Source organism: Trypanosoma brucei, chromosome 5 (assembly GCF_000002445.2).
Source record: "Trypanosoma brucei brucei TREU927 chromosome 5, complete sequence".
Taxonomy (NCBI): Eukaryota; Euglenozoa; class Kinetoplastea; order Trypanosomatida; family Trypanosomatidae; genus Trypanosoma; species Trypanosoma brucei.
Window position 1 is genome coordinate 329,825 of NC_007278.1, and position 15,092 is coordinate 344,916.

General features: G+C 48.6%; 6 protein-coding genes across 6 annotated transcripts, besides 10 other annotated features; all 6 read left to right on the top strand.

The window, feature by feature from the left end:
- Positions 1–15,092: part of a sequence feature (sequence corresponds to BAC RPCI93-28F8) that runs on past both edges of the window.
- Positions 316–348: a microsatellite.
- Positions 775–4,722, top strand: Tb927.5.1010 (hypothetical protein, conserved; the record flags this gene model as incomplete). The annotated part of the gene is made up of 1 exon (XM_839682.1): positions 775–4,722. The coding sequence occupies one exon, from the start codon at positions 775–777 to the stop codon at positions 4,720–4,722; it is 3,948 nt and encodes a 1,315-aa protein (XP_844775.1).
- Positions 5,457–5,480: a microsatellite.
- Positions 5,569–7,338, top strand: Tb927.5.1020 (disulfide isomerase, putative; the record flags this gene model as incomplete). The annotated part of the gene is made up of 1 exon (XM_839683.1): positions 5,569–7,338. The coding sequence occupies one exon, from the start codon at positions 5,569–5,571 to the stop codon at positions 7,336–7,338; it is 1,770 nt and encodes a 589-aa protein (XP_844776.1).
- Positions 7,927–8,448, top strand: Tb927.5.1030 (hypothetical protein, conserved; the record flags this gene model as incomplete). Its single annotated transcript, XM_839684.1, has 1 exon — positions 7,927–8,448. One exon carries the CDS (start codon positions 7,927–7,929, stop codon positions 8,446–8,448), a length of 522 nt encoding a protein of 173 aa, XP_844777.1.
- Positions 8,795–8,860: a sequence feature (CT-rich).
- Tb927.5.1040 (hypothetical protein) lies at positions 8,906–9,499 on the top strand (the record flags this gene model as incomplete). Its single annotated transcript, XM_839685.1, has 1 exon — positions 8,906–9,499. One exon carries the CDS (start codon positions 8,906–8,908, stop codon positions 9,497–9,499), a length of 594 nt encoding a protein of 197 aa, XP_844778.1.
- Positions 9,601–9,633: a sequence feature (AT_rich).
- Tb927.5.1050 (hypothetical protein) lies at positions 10,396–11,208 on the top strand (the record flags this gene model as incomplete). The annotated part of the gene is made up of 1 exon (XM_839686.1): positions 10,396–11,208. One exon carries the CDS (start codon positions 10,396–10,398, stop codon positions 11,206–11,208), a length of 813 nt encoding a protein of 270 aa, XP_844779.1.
- Positions 11,240–11,271: a microsatellite.
- Positions 12,010–12,036: a microsatellite.
- Positions 12,490–12,527: a microsatellite.
- Positions 12,783–12,828: a microsatellite.
- Tb927.5.1060 (mitochondrial processing peptidase, beta subunit, putative) lies at positions 13,525–14,994 on the top strand (the record flags this gene model as incomplete). Its single annotated transcript, XM_839687.1, has 1 exon — positions 13,525–14,994. One exon carries the CDS (start codon positions 13,525–13,527, stop codon positions 14,992–14,994), a length of 1,470 nt encoding a protein of 489 aa, XP_844780.1.
- Positions 15,039–15,073: a sequence feature (AT_rich).

Sequence of the window (15,092 nt, forward strand, 5' to 3'; positions counted from 1 at the left end):
ATACCTTTGTGTACTTTTTACGTATTGAAAAGAACAGTGTGTTGAAGGAAATGAAAAGAAAATAATCCCCTTTCCGTGTTTTGTGGACAATTTATGTAATATTTTCCCTTTAAAAGAGTTGTTTTTGCAAATGGGGTTATGGTGTTTATGAGGGCTGTGCGTGGACCCCACCTTCATCTTCATCCCTGCGCTTTCCGTCTTGCAGTCTTTGCCCAACCTGTAGCGTGGGTTTCATCTCTCACCGTTACAAGAGGAGAGGGGAAGGCAAACAGAGGCGTTTGTGGCCATCTCATATCTTGTTGCTTTGTCGCTTCTTATATATATATATATATATATGCATATATATATTTTCCTTTCGATAAACAGGACGCCTCCCTCCACTTCTTTTGTTTTTTTTTTTGCCCTGCCGCGCTCGGTGTGGCAGTTTGATGTCTTGTTGTGTTCTGCAGTTCGCGCGGATATGTGTCCCCACGTTATGTGAGCGGGCCGATCTTATTTTTTTCCCTTTTCCAGCTTTCTTTCCCCCTTCCTTGTGCTCGATTCTGCGTGTCTCGTGTCTGGCGATAAAGGGTAGCAAAACGGGCTCACCAAATCGAAGCGCCGCACTGAGGTCACTGCAGGGCGGGGGCTTGTGTTGTGCGGTCCGCCCATACAAGTGTTTGTGGGTTTACGGTTCGCTGGGGCAGTACAAGTAGTACCGGCACCGCTGCCATTGTCCCTGTCAGTTGTAGCGAAGAAGGAGGAGGGTAAAATATATAATAGCAACACAAGAAAATGGAAACTGCCGCAGAGCCGCGGCTTGACCCCATTGAAGTGGACAGGAGTTTTGTTTTGTCACTTTTCCATGGATTCTGTAATTCGGTCCCGAACGATATGCGGAAGAAGCTGGTGAGCGAGCAGACTGACGTGTTGCAGTTTATGTTGGCTGTTAGGCCCCGTATAACACCTTTTGCGCACCGCCAGCTCTTCTCTCTGCGACATCCGGCGGTTTCCTGGATGTCGCGCCGCTACTTCACCGCGCTTCGAACCTTTCTTGATGAAAATGATCTTCGCAATACAGAACAAGGAATTTCCTGCACCTCAACGCCCACAAGATCAGGCTGCGAACCCGCAGATCGTAGCAGCAGGAACTCCACGTTACTTCCGGCGTCATTGAACCCCAAATCCATCAAGGCGAAAGACCTGCGCGCGTACAACTGGAATTGTATCGAGTCGTGCCACAAAATTCTTATAGGGGAGTCGCCATTCAGTGCTCTAGCGCTAGAGAGCATATTAAGTAATGAAAAGTTGTTGGATATTGTTCGGCGATATTGGGACCGCTTGACGTGCCCGACAACTGGGGCTGATATTTATGGGGCGTTTGATGCCAGTGGCACCGTACATCCTCGCAATGCATCTTCACCGGTCCCTGAGTTGATCCAGCGCGCAAACCAAATGACACCCACACAGTACACCTATCTCCACATGCGTTTTGCTCAGATCCTGCTCCCGCCTGGGGCTTTAGAAGCAGAAATCTTTGATGGTATCATTTCTGATCTACGAGTTGATGGGAAGTATCCGCGGAGGACAGCGGGCCTCTTTCCACCGGCATCCGCAGTGGGTCCATTCCTTCAGGATACTGTAGATATTTTACTGGATCCGGAACGCCACATTGCAAAGCAGATGTTACCTAATTTATCCGATAACGTAGCAATGGAGGGTGAGATGAATTCCATTAGATCGGCGCTTGCCCTGCCTAAGACTGGTGCCTCTCTGTTGGCTCTACCAGAAATAACCTTTGCGCAGTTTTTTTACTCCATCGTTGAACTCGCAGACAACTGGACGAGCACGGCACACCCTAACGAATACGTGGCGTTCCTCACGGAATTGTACTGCGAGGCGTTCGGCCATGATTGGGACGATGAGGACCCCGTGCTTAAGAAGGCGTTTCGCCCCGCCGAGCGCACGCCTGTCCCACTACCCCCTGATTCCCGGACCAGCAACGAACAACTCGCCGATCAGGGTGACCCGGCTGCTCATCTCTTGGCGGAGTATGCCACCGCACTCTCGGCTAGCAAGCCCCCCTTGTATGTATTCAACAAAATCACTGGAATGAGTCAGGACTACCGCAGAGGTGTGACCAGTGCTGTACGGGACCTCGGTCTGAGCAGACCAAGAACTGGCGAGGAACAGGCGGACGTGACTTCCGTTTCCACAAATGAAGGCTTGGAGGTTGGCGGTAGGCTACCGAGGCGCCAGAGAAGGTCTGAGGGGAGCTTTATTGAAGCTGATAGTGAAATTAGCGGTTTGGAGGGATTGTACGAGGTAGGGGACGTGGATGACAGAGAGCTAAGAGGTTCCCAGAGGGCACGGCTTCCGTGGCGGCCTCACGATCGCAGATGGACAGGAATTAGCAGGGGTGGCTCATTGAGTTCATTTCCGGAGACTTACAACACTGACATGCAGACTGACAGTTGCGGCACGAGTCCCGTCCCAGAATCGTTCGGTTTTCATCACAGGCCTCGTGAGGGGCGAATCCCGAGCTTATTAGACAAGCGGAAGAGTGTAACGCGTGCGGTGTGTGGCGAGGGTGGTGAGCTCACTAATCGGTTTGAATCCGGTGAAAGCCGTGAGAGCTTTGAACTTTCTATGAGCAGATGGGAAAGTGTTGGAACAGAAGGCAGCGAATCCCGTGTAGATAAGGGAAGGGCGTTCCCCTCGTCCGGAAATGTAACTCCTGAATCGGCGGGCCGGCGGTCCCCTCGTAAGAGGAAGGCCACCGCTGTGGCTCGTGAGGGTGGTTCCAAGTCGAAGCGTTCGAATGATGCGAAGGCGTCGTCCGGCGCTGCCTCCAAAGCTCGTTCTGTACGCTCGCCAGGGGGTGGTATCCACCATATAACTCGTGAAGGCGAAACAGAAGAATTTGACGAGGAAGCTGAAATCTCGGATTCATCGTCTGCAGATGACCTGCATAGCGGCGATGAACGTGATGAAGAGGGCGACCGAAGGGGCCGCGGCCGGAAGGCTGGCCGCGCTCGCGGGCATGTTAAAACTCTTAGATGGCCCGAAGGTTCCGGACACTCGGAGACTAGTGAGTATGATGATGAGCAAAGTGAGGAGGGACTCCCAGCTATTTATGATGAAGAGGGTAGGAGGCTACACCCTCCTCTTCACCAACAGAAACACAAGGGTCGCTCGCCGCGGACTTCGCAAGGATTTGCTGTTGGTGACGCGGATGGCAGCGGTGGTGGTGTGTCAGCTGCCTATGGGTACAATGCAAGGATGTTGCAGGGCAAGGGTAGGTGGCTGTCAAACACCGAGATGAAGTGCGAGTTGGGGGTTTCACACTCCCCTGGGGGTGGTGGAGCTACGGGCCTGCGACCCTCCGACGAACGAAGTGAAGGCTCTGACTCGGACAATGAGGCCTTGGCTCCCCTCTTACTTGACCAGAAGCGCATTGAACAGAAGTTACGAGAACTCGAGGCCGAGCAGCAGCGCCTACAGGCATCTCGTGGCCGTGGGGGTAGAAATATTCATGAGCTACTGGAAGGTACTTCCGATGGTGTCGGGAGACTTATAAAGTTCCGTCTGTCTTCCGTTGAGCGGCAGCGTTTGACTACTGAGGAAGTTAATCAGTACCGAAATGTGATTATAAATAGACTATTAGCAAAGGGTGTTAATATACCACCCGAGTCGCTGACGGATGACGATGTTCTTAATCTTATGGAGGACAATTTGCAACCGGAGCTCGTTCAGAGGTTGATGCAATTAATGGAGGGGTATTCGGAGGACTTGGCGTGCTCTGACCTTTTGGATGCTCTTCTTAGTGACGATGCTAAGATTTTCACAGCGAGCGGCGCTATGGAGGCATCTGTCCTTGGTGCACTGTGCAAGAAAAGTGAACATCGTCCTGTGGAGACGGCGTATATGCGCTATCTGCGGGAGAAAAGGGAACGCGAGTTGCGAGAAGAAATAAAGGCTGCGAAGGAGCGCTACCGGGCCACGCAGAATGCCCTGAGGGAGGCGCAGGCGAAAGATGCCACTCCCACAGCTGTTGTTCCTATCACAGAGCATATACCCACGCCTCCAAGAGCACCTGCTTTTCTGCCAGCTCTACCCCTGCTCAGTTCCGCGAGAGTGGGAGGGCCCAAACGGCCGACACCCAAAGGACCGAATGCGTTTTACCATGAGATGGATGATTTCGATACTGTCGTCCATATGCGGCCACAACCACCGTCCCGCGGGCCGATGCACTTGGTGCCGAGGCATCCCCTTTTTCCACGCCGGTTGCCTCAAGCACATCGGGCGCGGTTTACTTTGCCAAGTATCCATCTGCCCACCCAGCGATATGCTAATGAGTACTATTGCGAAGAGGATGCTAATGGCATTAGGGTGCGTATTCATTCGAAGCGCCGTCTGAGACTGTTCTACCGCGAAATACGCGTTGACCGACCCATCCTCGGCCGGGCCCCACTGGCTCCACTGACCTCTATAATTGGAGGCACGTACCACCAGTTGGCCGCCCTTCGCGTACGCTGCCGCCGCCGTCGCCGATTCCGTTTACATATGCTCAGGAACCTTGCAAATGAGAGGAATCTGTTGCCTCTTCCCAGGTATGTGCCTGTGAAGCTCTTCTCTCTCACAACCAAGACTACTTTGGCTGAGGCACTGAGGGAGAGTCTGATGTGTTACATCAACGACAAGGCATATCTGGATACACTATACGGGGACATGCGAAGGTGAGTTGACAGTAAGTAAGTTTTATGCTTTTTCTCAACGAAGGGGCTTTCGCAAGGCTTTTTATAATGAAAAGGAAAGAGAAGGGAGTTTAGAATTCTTACTCATTCGCAACTTCTTTCCCTAACCCTATCTTCCACTTTCGCTTCCTCTCTCCTGGAGGGTAGGCAACAGCCACAATGGCAGGTGTGACATGTATTAGTACTTTGCGCTTTATCTTTATCTTTCTTTCTCACTTGTCTCTTCTTTTTTTTTTTCCTTTGGGAAGTCACGGCCATCCAATCAGCTTGTGTCTTGTGGACGTTGCGGTGCTTGTTGCGATTGCTTTTTATGTATACTTGTTTGTTGGAGGTGCTCCTTCTTTTTGCACTCGTTATGAGTTCGAGGAACTGGGTGCAACTTTTTCCCCACTTGTTTTTTACTGCTATTGTCGTTCCTCTTTTTTTTTTTTTCTGGTGCCATTGCACTCCTCTGATTTGCTGCTGCCAACTGTCTTGGTCTTTTAATGTGGACTGTCATTGCTTCCCCCTTTTGTACCTTTACCTTCTTACTTTACTTTGCATTACCACACGTATCTTTTTTTTTCTTTGCTTAGTTAACCTCCACCACAAACCTTCGTGGCGGGTATATTTGACCACACAAGGGCCACTAAGTAATCACCACGTCCGCTGCTCGCTTTGTACTTGGTATGAGTAAAGCGCACTGACGACCACACAAAGGGAAACTTTTTTTTTCTATTCATATATATATATATATATATATATTACGTACGACAAGCACACATTGTAGCTTTATTAACTCTCGGCAATATCGTTATTAGAAGGGGGAAAAACGCGATAACAAACAAACGCGATGCAACGAACGAAAAGTTTGCTTCATGTCCTGCTTGTGGTAGCACTAGTGCTCTTTTTATTGATTACTGAGGTTTCGGTTGCTGGAGGGGTTGTTGACTTGGGAAATGAGGTACGGGAGGACACCATACCGCTACTTAATGACGACACATTCGACTCGTATGTTTTTTCAAAGGGATCTAATGATAAAGAGGGGCGAAAGAGAGGACCTTGGCTCATATTCTTTTTTGCTCCATGGTGTGGTCACTGCAAGGCCGCCTTGCCCAAGTATGCGGATGCTAATTTGCAGTTGGCGAAACTTGGAGTTCAGCACGCGAGGTTTGCAACCGTCAATGCTGTAAAGAGTCCCGAATTGGCGTTGCGGTTCCGCGTAAAGGTATACCCGACGCTCATATATACCACTGGCAAGGCAGAAAACTGGCATGTGTACCGTGGTGCCCTCACTCCCGAGACTTTAATGAAGTTTGCGACCCAACTTCATTTAGCCGGCACTGTTGGGTCATTTGCCGATTTGACATCAAGCCCCGATGAATTCGTTAGGGCGCATCGGCAGGATATGGGAAGGCGCGTGCCCATGTATGTTTATCTTCCTCCAACAGGTTCTCGAAGTGCCAATGCACCGCACCAGCGAGAAGAACTTGTTCCAGGGCAACATGGAGTGGGTGAAGGGGAAGGGCAACAGGGAGTGCAAGCGAATAATAGTAAGTCCATCCATGAGGAGAAGCACATGCAGAAACAAGATCGGCTTTCTGACGCGCGCGAGGCGCGGTGGAATGTTGCCGTGGACGCTGCTGCTTCGATGGAAAAGATTCGGTTTGGTGTGATATATGGTGATGACGTGCCATCTGCTTGGGCAGAGACGGGGATAACGCCATATATTGCCGTTCTCGAGGCCGCACAGCGGTGTAAAGGCAGTGGGCCCGATGGCGCACTTGTGCTTGTTGATTCTGACGCATACAAACAACCACAATGTTACGAAGGTCCGTGGTTTGAGGAGTCCGTCAATATCCCTCAAAAGAGCGGGGCGGAGAGCGTGACCCCGCTGCTTCACCCATCCTTCATAGCCTTCTTCATGTTAAACGGCCTTCATGCAGTGGAACGAGCTTCGTCATCGCTTCTATCAGCCGTTACCACCACGAACCATCACTATTTGGGCCTCCTTATCACGAATGGCCCTATTACACAAACTGACACTAATATGCTTCCAGCTCTGCGTGAGGTGGTGCAAGAACGAAACGAAGCTCGCCGTGCGGTCGCTGTGGGGCTTGAACCTCAGCGGAGGGTCTCGTTGGCGTACGTTGATGGTCGCACTCACGAGGCGTGGCGTACGCAATACAAAGTGAAGCTGGAAGAACTCCCCGCCTTCGTGGTTGTGGACCCGCGGCGGAACAAGGTATACCGCTTGCGCAGGCACACTCCTCACTTCGAGGTAATTAAATTCTTCTTGCCGTGGCCGCGTGGGGGCGAGCAACAGTCAGTCATCGTTTCCTTCATTGCTGATGTCGAACGTGGGGTCGCGGTTGGTGAAAAGATGACATTTGTCGGGGAGGTTGCAGAGCATCTGCTGCGACTTCCGGGAGTGGAGTTTCTCTACGAGGTCCTCGAGTTCGAAGACAGTCTACTTGTGGTTGTTGTGCTCGCCCTCTTTGTGTTTGCGATCGTACTCCTCATTGTACTCGTCGTAGAGCCGGTGTTTGAGCGGCGTGCGGATGAAAGGATGACGGGGTACGGGGAAAGGGACACTTCTGCAGTTGAAAAGAAGAGGAACTAATATCCGGAATTCGCTCCTGAGGAAGTGCGGTTGGTCACTGCAGGTGCAGAGCGTGTGAGAGCGTAAAGTAAGCCGAAGACGGTGGTTCTGTGGCACTGGAAGCACATTGTGGACTGAAAGTAAGCGGTGAAAGAGTCGGGATTTGTATCTTTGGCACACGAATATTCGCATTTGCGCGTGTTTAGGGAAGCGTCAAGTTGTGGCGTCGTGTGTTAATGCTGCTGCGTCTGCGCGCGCAGCCCATATGTGGGACATAACTTCTTACGTAACATATTTTTTTTTCCTTTTCCCTTGTTAACTTTTTCAGACCCCTGTTAGCAGCGCGGCTTGCGGCTAAGGGTATCAGAGGTAAAGAAGAAAGTGCACCACAAGCAGGACCTGTGTGCGAGAGGAAAGAGTAAAGGGAGGCATCACTAAAAGCCGGATCAGTCTATTTGAGGGGAAGGGCCAAATAGGGGTGACCACGCACTCAGTTACAAAGTTGAGGTGAAGTGAGTTCGTACGGCGGAGTTCCAGTTGCGTTTAAGAAGTTGCGTCACCACGGGAAACAATAGTGAGTGCACTGAGTGAGTTGGGGAATCAGGAACTATGCTGCGCACTTCCCTGTTCCTCAGGTGCGTACCCCCACTTTCTGCCGTCTACGGAAAAAGTTTTTCAGTTACACCGCGGGTATGGCGCCGCATTAGCGAGAAGAATGCAGAGGAGGGCTACGGCAATGACCTGCGGTATTTGCGATTGATGATTGAGTCCGGTGGATGTCACGGCTACGCGTACAAGTTTTTATTTGAGGAGAACAGCGAGTTAGTGGCGGATGAGGACGTTGTGGTGGCAGAAAGCGATGTCGTTCAGCTTCCCCAACCGAAGAGCCAGGAGTTGCGTACCGTAGCCGAAGGTGAGGGTGAAGGTGATGTTGGTGAAAGCAAGGCAAAAGGCCCACCGCCACGGCTAGTTGTCGATAAGCATTCGGTAGCGAAACTTCTCTCGGCAGTGGTGGATTTCCATTCTGAGTTGAAGGGCTCCGCATTTGTTGTTATTGGTAACGAATTAGTAGACAAGTCATGTGCCTGTGCCATGTCCTTCTCGATGAAGAAGCAGCAGCAAAAGGTGTGAGTTGGTGCGTGTGTCTGCCGAAATGGACACCATGGGGGGGGGGTAGAAACCCAATACAGTATATGTTTTCTCAGGTGGACGAGCGAATATTGAACGGCGGGATGGAAAGGAAGGAAGAAGACCGCGGAGTGGTTACTGACTCTTACGTTTATTTGTTACTTCCTCATTGTATGTGATCGTGTTGTTGTCGTTATTTTACACTTTGCTGCGTTTGACTTCATAGTTCTTGCGGAAGTGTTGCGGAAGAGGGAGGGGATGCTTCACTTGCCGCCATTTTCTCGCTGCAGTTGAGAGCTTGTTGTTCTTCATCTGTCGTGTTGTGGCAAGACCGTCGTTACTATATCATTTTCTCCCTTTCCTTCTTTTTTCCTTTCTTTTTCCTTTTCCAACTATTTTACCTTTTTTCTTTTTTGTGGGATCTCCCTATCATCGGACTTGTGTATCTGCACTGAGCAAGATGTCTATGGCCTACGTAATGGGAAAAGAGCAAGAGGAGGTTCTGCCATACCGTATTATGCGTCTCAACCGTGCTCCAGCCGTTGGTCCCGTTGCTCGTAAAGAGGACAATGAATCTACCCACAGTTCTTGCGGGTACGACAGCAGCCCCGCTACATTGGAGTCTGAACGACAGTATCAAATAGAAGGCGAAGGCCAAGAATGTGCGAGTTGCACCGCTTGCAGCGGTAAAGTTTATTTGCATGATAAAATTACCGACGATATAGTTCCTGTTATGGCAACGACAACAAAACCGTCAGTGACGACCACCTCTCCGCCTGCGCATCGTTTGCGCAGAGGTCGTGGCCAAGCTATTGTTCGTGCCGCAACTGATCATTTGAAAGGAGGAGGGGTTCTCGTTGAAGATGCTCCGGAACTTATTTATGCTGGCCGGCGGGCCCCACGGGGTTACTGTGCGGCTGCTGCTCAACATGTGCAACTCTTCGCCACACCGACGTCCCCATCCGAAACACCGGCGGATATATTTTGGGCAAAAGTCAAGTCGTCTCGACAGTCCCGCCTCGCTATGCTGCGTGGCAGTGGTCCCCTGTGGTGAAGTCCCTCCCTTTTACATAGAGTTTATTGTTGCTGGCTCATCACTTGTTTCTTTCTTTTTTTATTATTGTTTTTTTTCTGTTAGAAAAAAAGAAGCATTTCAATTAATTAATTAGTTAATTAAATTTTTTTATTGTTATGTGCTTTTTATGCGTTGCGTGGCGAGGTCGTTACTGTAGGGGTAACCGCGTCAATTCCGCGGAGGGCTTGTCCTTGCTTTTATTCAGGTATTACTTTTGGTGCCTTCCCGCTGCCGTGATTGTGGAGAGCCCCACTTGTTGTTTGCGGGTGTTGTTGTTGGGCGGTGCTTATTTATGCATAAATTATCCACTTATCTATAGAATTACTGTGCGTATGTGTTGGCATATAAGCCTATTCATACAACAGCTTATAGAGAACTTCAAAGATTAATTGCTAACACGCCGCCTCTCTTCTAATCATCTGTTATAAACCCACTGTTGTGTCAACCTCTTGACTGTCACTTGTCGTGTTATTTTCCCTTTTCTCTCGGGGCAATTCAGTAACGAACTTTGTGCACTGCAGTGGAGTTGAGAAGAACCCAAATTAGTGGTGGCGTGTGAAAATACTTGTTGGCGTCACAACAATTGAACGGGCTGTGTCTCACACCTGGTTGTTACCACTGTTGCCGTTAGGCTTATTGATCGAAAGAAGACGTGAATTGAAAGATTTGTAGGGAAGGGAGGTTTGTTTGGGTTATTTCAGTATAAGAGCAAAAAGCAACGAAAACTCCCCCCAAAAACAGATTGAGAGTAGAAAAGTCTCCGGAGGAAAGATTCACATTCCTAGTAACAAAGAAAGTGTGAGGGACCGAAGAAAAAAGAAAAGAAAAGGAAAACAACACCAAACAAACAAAGAAGAGGTGGGGGCGGCAATATTATGGCCAGTAGCACGGATTCACCCCCTCCACGTGAGGTATTTCACGGGCCTCGCTCCATTAGCGCATCATCGAATCGTGCGCCATTATTTATTGTAAAAAATGGTACGTCGCGACACCAGTCATTGTCGCCACCGCCCACATGCGGCTCTCCGCTGTCAAACCCCGAGTGCGGTGATGTAAGCTGTAGAAAATTATATGGGCTCTCATCTACTGATTGCTCTAATTACCCAAAGAGTGAGTGTTACAGTAACTTCAGTGTTCCCTCTGGGTCTTCAAACACATGCCGTCACGAGCATTTCAAACCACCCGGCAGAAAGAGTTCTTTTCTTGATCGTGTGAAGGCTTTTCTGACTCCGTCGGGCCACCCAACGGTGCATTCACAAATCATTAAACCGTCTGAACCCTTTGCTGAGGACTCTCCGGAGGATGTTGTGGTCTTCAATTCTGAAGCTGCAAAGGGTGGAAAGAGCGGTAAAAAGCAAGTCAGTGGCTCTTCCAGCGGAAGGGATGCCGGCTTTGATGTTAGGACGTCCTTCGAACCGACTCACATGTTTAAGGAGGAGTGGGAGGAGAGGCCTTATGTGTCACACGACCATGTGCAGGCTGACGGGCAACATAAAATGCTTTATTTTTCTCTGGGAGATGGACACGTAAGAAAATTGCTCCGTGAAGAGGCAAAATGTCGCAGACGTCTCGTGGAGGAAGGCATGACTGTGATGCGGGACATTGGCAGAACATATGTAGCGATGTCTCGTAGTGTCGCTGCTGAGGCATCGGCGGGTTTATTGGCGGACAGACATCGGGGAAAATGATCGGTGACACTCTCTGCCGTGGGTCTGTCCAATATATATATATATATATATATATATGTATATGTGTTGAAAAATTACTTATTCGCACAGAAACATTCCTCACAATCCCGTCCTCGCGGCGACGTGATGCTCTTGGAAACTCCAGGAGAAAGAACAGGTGCCGTGCTTTTGGATTTCTCTGAAACAAGTGCCGACTTTAGGCAAGTACATGTGGTTCTTTTTCGTTGGCCGCTTCGTAGCGAATCGTATTGTCCTTTTCAGTAGATGTGTAACGCAATTGTATGCTACTAGCAATTACTTATTATTGTTATTGATTTTTTTAAAAATTTTGTTGGGTCATTTTTGGCAGTATTGGTCTCTTACTTTTCAAATGGTGCAGTAATGGGGAGGAGCGCGATGTGTAACATGCGTGTGTATTGTACACTCATGGAAAAGGAAAGGTGGGGGCTTCGAACGTATAATGTGGATATGAAGAGGAGGAGAGGAGGAGGGGGAAGGGAACATTAGTTTTGATGGAAGTTAAGATGAGAGGACCACAACAATGATGAAAGTGCTGCCGGTGTTTAAAGAAGGGGGTTTGGGACACTTCTTTCCAACCCTTTTTTGATCCGTGCTTTTGTTTCGTCTCCTGGTCCCTCCATCCTCGACTCCGAACACATCCGGCACTGTTTGTCACTTATATGCGTTTGCGTTTAACGGCTCACCTCTTTTTTTTTTTTTGAATCCCTGTGGTGCTAAAACAATGTTGAGCTGCCCTTCTCTTGCGCGTTGCGTGCGTGTCACCACAGTGCTATACATCACTTTATTTTATCTTATTTTATTGTATTTGTTTTGTTTCCAACGAGAGTTATCGGGGAAGCGGGGGGGGGAAGAGACGGCTGAGCGCAATGTTATAAATTGCCACAGTCGCTTCATTTCCCCATTTTTCTTATTTTTTCTCTCTTATTTTTTTTTTAAACAAGTTTTCTGAATGATGAAGATACCACTGTTGAATAAAATGTACGCATGAAAGTATTTTCTGTGTGGTTATGTATTTAATTTACTAGTCTACTTTCCCCATCTGTCCAGTCGTCTCAGCACCGTTCTTTGCTGTTCACGGCAGCCGCGGAAGCTACGCTTTCGTATTTTGTTTTCACTTTTGTTTGCTGTGATATTTATTTGTTTAAGCATTTATATGAAAACCTTTTTTTTCTTTAAAAAAATTGAAAACTTGACTTATTCCCTACAACCCGGGTTTAAATGTCTCAGGAAAAAAATTTCTCGCCTTCTTTGCCCCCGTAGATAAATATATATATATATATATATATATATATATATATGAATACAGGAGGTGTTGAAGTGCTTTCATGTTCCCCTTACTTTCGGTTGTTTTGTGTTCGCTGCAATCGTACTGTTGGTGGTGAAGTTGCCGCTGTTTATATCTTTTCCTAAATTTCCGTTTCATTTATTTTATCTTCGCTAACTTATATGCCTCTACGTGTCGTTTTTTCTTTCCCTGATCCTCACACATATTTTAAGTATTTGTCTTGCGGGAAGTCTAAATGATCATTTATACATTTGCATATTTGCAATTCATATATATATATATATATATATATATATGTGTGTGTGTGTATATATCAACAGAAATGTATTGTTGCGTTTATGTTTGCTGTGTCTGTTTACCACACTGGAAACTCACGTATATATGCACTTCCTCATTTATTTTCGTCTACCGTACACATGCGTTTGCGCGACTAAAGGTAGGAAGTCAAGAGTTCATTACAAACGGCACCAAAAGAAAGAAATTAAGAAATAGAGAGTAAACAAAAATCAGGAAAGTGTTGCCAAGGAAAAGAAAAAAGGGAGAAGTGTAAATAAGGCAGTAAACAAATAGTGTGAAAGGGTAGTGCATTCCAAAAGTAACAGGAAAATAAGTAAATAAAAACATTGAAGGGTGCAATCACTACGAGTGAAAACAACATTAATACAAATAACGACAGTAACAATACAGCCCATACATATATATAAGAGGAAGCTGGAGAGGGGGAAAAAGCACAGCAATAGCAACTAAAAACACAAAACCGAATCAAAAACAATAAAGCGGAAGTGAATCACAGCGTAAGGTAGAAGTAACGTGAGAAAACACAAACAGGGTGAGTACGCCGTAAAAGTAGCAGCGGCATAACCGGCAGCAGTATCAGTGACAGCTTTAGTATCACAAAGGGAATTTATTTATCGTGAAACCGGCCAAAAAAAAAACACGGGAAAAACCCATCCCAAACAAGAAAAGGAACATATAAAAGGAAGGGGAGCTATTCACGAGCAGCCGTCATCATGTCTGTCAGTTTTTCCACTCTGATTCAGCGGTCCCGCCCCTCTTCAAACCATGCAACCACTAAACTTCTCAGCAATGTCCTTGCAAAGATTCCCCCAACGACACTCAGCACAGTTGGTAGCGGCGTGCGAGTGGCATGCGAGGAGAATCCCATCGCGTCTCTCGCTACTGTTGGTGTATGGTTGGATGCGGGAACTCGTCATGAACCTGCGCAATACGCCGGCACTGCGCGAGTCTTGCAAAAGTGTGGGTTTCTTGGTACTTCCAACCAAACCGCAGCACAAATCGCCGCAGCGGTGGACGAACTCGGTGGGCAGCTAACAGCAAACGTTGGCCGCGAGCACACACATTTGTATATGCGTGTCGCCCGCGAAGATACGGAGCGTGCTGTGTCTCTCCTGGCGGATGTGGTACGCAATGCCCGTTTGAGCGATGAGGATGTGGAGGTGGCGAAACAGGCGGTGCTACGCGATCAACATGACTTTGAACAGCGGCCAGATGACATTTGCATGGATAATCTTCACCGTTGTGCCTTCGACAGCACAACACATGGGCCTGGTACACCGCTGTACGGCACAGAGGTCGGGACGACGCGTCTCAGCAATGCGCAGCTAAGAGAGTACCGTGACAAGATGCTTAGCGCCGGCCGCGTGGTGGTCGTGGGGAGCGGAGCTGTGAACCATACCGCTTTGGAACGGGCTGCGACCAGCGCGTTCGGGGACCTGCAGAAGGGAACTGTAACACTCGCCGGAGTTCCCGAAGCCCGGTTTGTGGGAGGAGAGTACAAACTGTGGAACTTGCGTTACAAGACTGTCCACATTGGATGGGCTTTTGAAACCTGTGGCGCAGCATGCGAGGACTCCCTTCCGCTTGCACTCGCCTGTGAAGTTCCCGGTCCGTTCCACCGTTCCCAACATGAACTTGGACAGCATGCCATGCATCGTGTCCTAAAAACTTTCTCTTCGCTGGATCACAGCACTCCTACCAACACCCACTTCAACGAGAAGTGTATTGAAATTGCGAACCCTTTTCTGCACCAGTACAAAGACACGGGGTTATGCGGAATGTATGTTGTGGGGCGGCCGGCTCAGGCGGGTCCTGGAGACGGCACGGCAATGATTGAAGTGTTTCAATACACCATCGCGGAATGGTGCCGCATCTGCCAGAAGATACTCCATGAACAGGAACTTGCTCAGGCCAAGGTGAACCTCAAGTCCCAACTGCTCTTCAACATGGACGGCAGCTCAAACTCTGCGGAGGATATTGGTCGGCAGGTACTTCACTATGGGCGCCGCATTCCGCTGGAGGAAATGTACGCTCGTATCGATGATGTGACACCAACAAATGTACAGGAGGTGCTTCAGCACTACTTCTACGGGCGGAAACCGGTGTACAGTTATCTTGGTTACTGTGCTAACATTCCAGGTTATGACTGGACACAACACTGGTCCTACAAGTACTGGTATTAAATGATGGAGAAACGTTTTCGTCCCTTTTCCGTACTTAGTCTCTGTTATTATTATTACTATATATTTTTTTGTTTTAAATCTTCCATGTTGCGCACGTA